The 6982-nt window shown below is 44.3% G+C and overlaps 1 protein-coding gene across 35 annotated transcripts; it reads right to left on the reverse strand.

Moving 5' to 3' along the window:
• Nucleotides 1-1757: 1757 nt before the first annotated feature.
• LOC109747565 (uncharacterized) lies at nt 1758-6740 on the reverse strand. Of its 35 annotated transcripts, none has more exons than XR_012203753.1 (11): nt 6302-6740; nt 6123-6184; nt 5324-5662; nt 5045-5131; nt 4663-4780; nt 4533-4582; nt 4314-4423; nt 4145-4219; nt 3677-4028; nt 3455-3595; nt 1758-2145 (listed from the first exon to the last, which is right to left on the reverse strand). XR_012203753.1 is itself a non-coding variant. In XM_073509553.1 (8 exons), the coding sequence occupies exons 5-8, from the start codon at nt 4697-4699 to the stop codon at nt 4174-4176; spliced, it is 243 nt and encodes an 80-aa protein (XP_073365654.1). In that variant the 5' UTR covers nt 4700-4780; nt 5045-5131; nt 5324-5662; nt 6123-6184; nt 6302-6706; the 3' UTR covers nt 3785-4173. The 35 variants fall into 35 exon arrangements, 3 of the variants coding, with proteins under 3 accessions (XP_073365654.1, XP_073365643.1, XP_073365639.1); XR_012203754.1 differs by having other exon boundaries at nt 4663-4766; nt 6302-6706; XR_012203756.1 differs by having other exon boundaries at nt 3677-3815; nt 6302-6706.
• Between the last annotated feature and the right edge of the window lie 242 nt (nt 6741-6982).

Raw genomic sequence — 6982 nt, forward strand, 5'->3', positions numbered from 1 at the left:
GTGTCGGCTATCCCTCTAAACACCACCACCATCTCCGCCACCTGAGATATCCTGTACCCCGCCTTAAAATCCGTTAATCCCCTGCCCCTTCTCATCCAACGATGACCTGCCTCTAATTCTTCGTCTTCCTCCTGTAGCCGCATATTTTTTATTTGACCACTTTATCGACCCGCCCGCCTCTCCCTGCCTAAGCACCTACCACCGCCACCCTACAGCCGGCGAGTGTTGCCACACGTCGCCACTTGCTCAAGTCACCACCTCCGTCAACGCTGACGCTAGTCGTTCCTCTAAAACCTACCACCATTTTGGTGCCCACGACCTCCCGCACCCCGCACTCGAGACCGCTAACCCCTTGCCTCTCCTCCGCCGCCAACACCCGCTGCTGCTACTACTCTTCTTCCTCCCTCTGCATACCTTTTTCTTCGTCCAGTCTATTCACCCGCCCACCTCTACCTACGAAACCGCTTGCCTCCACCATCAACAGTCAACAAATTTTGTCACGCACTACCTCCGTCTACCCGAGTTGCCGCCCAACCCTCTAAATAGCGCCACAATCTCTAGCGCTCATGAGCTTCCGCACCACAATAATCAATGGTTGGCCATATATGAAGAAAAAAGAAGGATCAAGATGGTTCTCTGAAGAAGTCATACCATCTCTTGTCACACATCATGTTCATAGATCCTAGGCATACTCTCTTCTCTCAATTTCATTATCATCTTTTTGGACTACAAAATCTAAAACTCATGTTCTGAATAATCAGTACAATAAATTAATTTCAAGACATGTCATGGATGAATTATTTGGGTGCCATACTTAAAAATAATAACCATTTATGCGTGGGAAATATTTGGCGGGTTAAACCGAATGCCGTGTAGAAGCGATGCCCAATTTGAATGGATGCATCGTCTTTCGAGTCCGATAAATATCATTGGCATGCAAACTTGAGATACTTTGCCATCACCTGCGTTAAGTATGGCGCCTCTCCGCCGCAAGAAAGAGGTGGGCTTCAGAATCAGATCAATAAAAAATAAGTGGGATCCGGGATTTCTAGATTCAATGTATGGGCTCAAGAAATTTTTGTAGGAAGATATTGATTAGGTGGGATTTGGCCTACTATCTATGGCAAGAAAAATCGGTAATAAAAACCAAATCTGAAAGGTGTGCTTTCTTTGGATACAAATCGGTGGGGTTGATGCTTCACGTACTTTTTTTTTGAAAATCGAAAAGAAATCGGTGTGAGCGAGAGGTCGTGCGAGAGGGTCGAACGAATGAACTATGTATGGACTCCCAGATTTTTTGTAAATATAAAGAGACAAAAACCAATGAGAGGTGAGAAATTTTTTTTTGACAAAAAACGTGGAAGCAAGGCTACCATGTCAGACATTAGGAGTAGAGAATCGGGAATGGGTCGGAAAGGAGAACGAGGTGGATCAGAAAAGCATCATTTTCTGCCCGTTTGTAATGTGTTTGGTCGCAGAACGGACTAAAATGATCCCTTAAGGCCTTGTTTGACAGCAAGGGATTGTGGAGGTTTTGGGAGAGGATTCGAGGGGATTTGGTGAATCCCCCTCTTCCACCTAATCCCCTTGAAACCTCAAATCCCCCTCCAGCCACACATCCTTCAAATCCCCCTCTGTACAAAACAATGTTTGACAGGAAGGGATTGCCATGTTGAATTAAAATGGTGTAAAACAGTTAAAAATCTAATCTTGCAATGTGTAAATCGGTTAAAAATCTAATCTTGCAACAGTTCTTCACATGAACAACATAATTCTCTTGACTTGGAATCAATATATCATCACATAATTGCGCTGTCACATAACAACAACATATTCTCTCACATCAGCATGACTTAGAACCAAAAATGTCTCATAGGTTCTCGGCATTCACAAGTCCCAGGCAAGACATGCGTACATTTAAGCATGTTGAACTATTTATGCAACATAGAGAAAAGCATCACTTGATGTTCTGCAGCGATTGTTGGAAGAGAGTACATGACAGGAGCATAAATTCCAACTACAAGTCAGTAGTAGCGCAGACACAAAAGCAACCGAGGAGACTCTCAAACAGACGATTTCGAGGGGCCCTGCAAATGTCTCATTCTCCCTCTGCTTGTTCCACTTCTCAACCTGGTTCAGTGGGACCTGGAGGAAAACAAAATTCGTCTCAGCAAACAAAGAGACTTTTCCCTTGCATACAACAACGATCAGGTATATTTAAAGGAATATTAAGAGCACAAAATACAAAATTAAAAAGAGAACAAACGCAAGCTTCGTTCTTTTTCAGAGGCTGTAGACTGTTTGCAAAGGGAAAATTACAATGAAGTAATAGTATGAATTATTTCATGGCCTTGTTAGAGCTACATCAAGAGGTACGGAACTACTTTTAGATTAAACCAAATAGTAATAAACACAAAAGCAAGAAGAATCTGATGTGACACGCAAGATGCAACTTGATGGGCCGAAGATGGATGGACCAGTCAGGTCACCTGGTGGCTGGTGAGATACCACAAGATCTCTGTATTTGTAATCAGACCAAGGATTCTGATTGTATGAAGATGTTATGTGGTGCTACAATGTATGAAGATGTCAGGGAAGCTAACAATCTGGATTACGTCTCCTGATGGGTAGTATATCCAACTGACACTCATAAACAGACGATTTCTAGTACTATTATAGATAAACAAGGAAACTTGTTAGAAACATCATCGTTGTTTCTTTATTGCCAAACAAGTTCAGTGTCGTTGGCTGCAGTGATTTGCACATGTCCACATTCACAATTCAGAGCAAAGGTTGCATAACAGACCAAACCAAGATGAACTAACAAACAGGATCGTAGCAATAACTACTCAAGAAAAAGGAGATCACACTAAGAACTGGACACCTGGTAGACAAATTAAATAAGCACCGGTACTATTTCACAAGATAATGAAACAGTGCTGCCACACAAGCAGCACAAGTTAAAAAGCGACATGGTCCGAACAGCTAACGAGTATTACAGAGAACCATCGATCGACCAAGAAGACAGGGAATAGCCCAGCCTATTTAGGAGGTGAACTTATTTTCGATAAACATCAAGGTAAAAGTACTCTAGATCACCACTCTTGTTTACAGGAACCAACTTCTAGCTAGAAATAGGCAGCAAATGTCAAACTTGACATATACAGTGACAATATTGTGCTCCAAACTGGCTAGCTAGATTATACTGATTGCAAAGATATGCTATCTTATATAGTCACAAACCAAAGCTCGAGCAAGGCAAAATCATGGCGTTGATGTTGTTCATCATTACGTTGACATGAACACAGCCAACATTTTCTACTGTGAAATATATGCACCAGCCAGCAATTTAGTAAATCAGTTCTATCATCTAAGTCAGCTCTAGACTGAAGAATTGCAGCATCTAAATCTTGACAGGTAGCACAAAGAAGAAGGGGATGCAGAAGATTGTTACCTTAGATATGTTGAGGCAACTCTGCCATTTCGCTCCGAAGAAACACAGCAGCACTCTCTTCATCTTCGGCGGCAAAATCTAGAAAAACCATCTAGTGAACAGCGTGAACGTCCAAAACAAGAGTCTCAGGATGTATGCGGTCTGGCAGAAAAACAGTATGAGATCCCTCAAAAACACCCATCAACATCAAGTGAACAAATTGGAGTCCCAGAAAAAGATTACCAAAAAGAAATAAAGAAATATTCCAGTAGCGATTCTCAATTCATTGCTGGGTACGTCCTTTGTCGTGATTCTGCCAATTCCGTCTTGCTTTCTCGTTTATTTCCCTTCTTTCTTTATCAACCCATAGTATTGCAGTACCCTGACGGCCAAGCCAAAAATTATTAAAGACAATGAAACCTAAACTACCCTCATTAGCAGTTAAATCACATGTCAGCTCTATCAATAAGTAATAAGTCCCATAGTTTTCGTAGCCATGGCCATGGAATTCATGCCATCCTCCCAAGGCCAGTTCTTTGTAGGTGCACCAAAAGGATCTCCTCCGGTATCCCGGAACGTATGCTAGAATGCCACACTAAAACCACAACTAAACCCGTAACACAAAACAAATATGTAATCCTAGTGTAGCACATAATGTACAAGTAAATTAAAAGGATATACACCAAAAAGGCATATTTCTGGAAATCATACTTTCATTTTCTTTATAAGAATCACTTCCTCTATGTTATACCACTTGTAAGCAAGCGGCCTCTTGCTAGTTGGACCCTGCAGTGCATTCGTTCATTCAAGGACAAACGTTAAACTGAAAGTAACCCTTTAACAACACTTAATTTGTTCAGTTCAAGGTCAATGGCCTCACCTCATAGTTGATCTTGGTAAAGCCCGGGAAGAACTTGCCCTCACAATCATTGGAGCGGCATCGCCGCACTTGGCGTCAATGTCGGCTCGGCAGGTTTCCTGTGCGGCAATCTGCAAGGAACAACCAAATCAGAACCAAGATCGGGTTAAGTTCATAGATCAAATCATGGGCATCATGCAAAGAAGGAAAAGACCACAAAGTTAGCAATCCCCCGCTCACCGCAGCAGATAGACCACAAAGAAGGAAAAGAGGAAGTTGGATCAGGACACCTACATCACGAAACCAGTCACCAAGAACACCACACACTGCTCACTGGATCGATGGGCTCTGAGTGGTGTCTCTCCTCTACCTGGTCTTCCGGCGTCCTCTGGATTCTGCTCCACCATCTTGATCGTCTCCCTTTGCGCCGAATTCTACACACCTCACATCCTTCTCCTCCTTCCCTGTCCTCCACTGTGCCGATCAACCTGTGATTTAGACAGACTAAAAATTAGGTTCATGTTCTTGCGACAAACTAAAAATTACAGTATATAGTTCATCATCCAGATGGTTCAGAGACATAGTAAAAATCACAATACAACAATCAATAGTTATGCTCTAAAAACATTGATCCGTTGACCCAACAAATAGTGGAGTTCCGAATCTTTCTCTCAACACATCAAACAAATTGATCTCTCAGTCTCTCCTCTCTGAATAATTACTTTTTTATGAATCTCTCAGAACATGATTACCCCAAAAGAGTGCCCCAACGGTAGCTCATACAAGAAGCACATATAATTCAATCTCTTCTTCTCCGCTGCTTTTCTTCTCCCCATGACCTGCACAGGCTAGAAATTAAGCTTCCAAAAACCAAGACAGAAGGAAGCTACGAGCTCAAAATGAAATCGCTTTGTGTGAAGCCAAGAAACCAAGCCCAAGAACCATAGCTAATTAACAAGGAGAATGCTGCTTGCTCCTCAAGTGCAACACACATCGATGAATAGGCTCGAGGACGTGCGAGCGGCACATACCTACTATGTGCACTGCACATGGGAAGCGTTCGTCTTGCCGTCGGCTCGGACGGATCTTGGACTGATCGGGAAGCAACCTGCAGCCATGGACAAGGCGGTTTCGACTTTACCACCTGCCTCTCATCAAGGTCATGGTCGCTGGTACCTCGCTTCGTCGCGATCAACGGAGCCGACGCCTGTCAGCTATCACGGTCACTGTATCCGACGCCGGTGCGTCACACCTGCCGTAGTCATCGTCGACGACGCGTCAGGATCTGACGGCTGCTCTTGCAGCGGCCACGTGGAGGGGAGCTGCCTCCGGTAGGACGAGGCGGGTGTGGTTGATTATTCCAATCATACCTATCAAAATACAATAAATAAGTCAAATGAAGCGTTGTTCATTTCATTTGGGTGATAGAAAAATAGCATCTCCACAAGCTTGGAGATGAGCTACACAATTACAGAAAGAAAAATGAAGCAGGACATAAGAAACAAAGTGAATAGGCACAATATCAATATAACAGAGAAAATATATCCAGCATAGTTTTCCTCTACTGACATCACAAAATAAAATTTATACCATATTAAGGTGTAACAGATGCAAATCCACTCAACAAATTTGCTATTTCTCGAACTATTTATCCCATACAGCATGCAGCAACTTCAGATCTTCAGTAACATCAACTGAACATACAGCAAACAGAACAATACAATTCATCTACCCACCAAAATGACAGACATTGAACTGAAAAATCATCAGAGAGACACACTAAAAGGGACAACAAAAACAAGCACCAATTGGCATACATATTTGACGCACCTTTGCCTTTGAACTGCATGTTTGTGGCGCACACGACGCCCACCGGAAGTTTGGCGAAGTTCCTGCAGGCAGAGGGAAAGCAAAGAGTAAGCCCAATTTGAGCGATTTCAAGAGGAAATTCATCGTCTCTTTCTTTTTCTGATGGAGCGAGATTCAAAAGAACAAAATCTTGCACTCACTGTGTCACGAGGTCGTGCGTGGATGCCATCCGCGGCGACCAAAGAATCCACCTCCCGAAGCGCCCTGCCTGGAGCGCGCCTATGTAGGCGGCTGTGTCGAAGCCTGCGTCCCCGCTGGCGTTGAGCGCGAGGGAGACGGTGAGCTCGCCCCCGCCCTCCTCCGCCAGAGAGAGCTCGCCAGCGGCAGGGCTCCGCCGCTGCTGCTATGCTCGGCTGCGGGAGCGGGAGCGGCGCCCCGGCGCGCACATCGTGGGGAGCCTGGCCAGCGCCGGCGGCGGCTCCACTCGGTCCTCGGCGGCGGCGGATCGACTCGGATCTCAGCGGCGGCTCGTCTTGGATCTCGGCGGCGGCTCGTATTGGGGGCTGGGGCGTCCTTGAGAGATCGCAGGATAGAATACATAGATCTAGGGGAGCCTCGCTGGCTGTTTTTTTGCTATGTGCGGGGAAGGGACGAGAAAACCGACGAAAAAAACCAACGAAAAAAACCAGACGAAAATGGTGGGACGAAAAATAAACCCAAAACGGAGACTACCAACTGAGACATTAGGAGTAGAGATAAGGTAGTTTGGTCGTTGACTAAGAAAGGGGGTTTTACTACAAAATCAGTTTATCAGTGCCACAATTTTGTTGAAAATTAAGATCTTCATGTTGTAGTTATTTCGTAACGATATTCTAACTAGA

This window comes from Aegilops tauschii, chromosome 1 (genome assembly GCF_002575655.3).
Source record: "Aegilops tauschii subsp. strangulata cultivar AL8/78 chromosome 1, Aet v6.0, whole genome shotgun sequence".
NCBI classification, from domain to species: Eukaryota; Viridiplantae; Streptophyta; class Magnoliopsida; order Poales; family Poaceae; genus Aegilops; species Aegilops tauschii.

Bases quoted from the DNA above. Each gene is read 5' to 3' on its own strand.
- LOC109747565 (XM_073509538.1), bottom strand. From the start codon at position 5,073: ATGAGCTACCGTTGGGGCACTCTTTTGGG. The intron at 4,424-4,626 runs GTGAGCAGTGTG...TGTTCCTTGCAG, and splicing joins ACTCAGAGCCCATCGATCCA to ATTGCCGCACAGGAAACCTG. The intron at 4,220-4,313 runs GTGAGGCCATTG...AATGCACTGCAG, and splicing joins TTACCAAGATCAACTATGAG to GGTCCAACTAGCAAGAGGCC.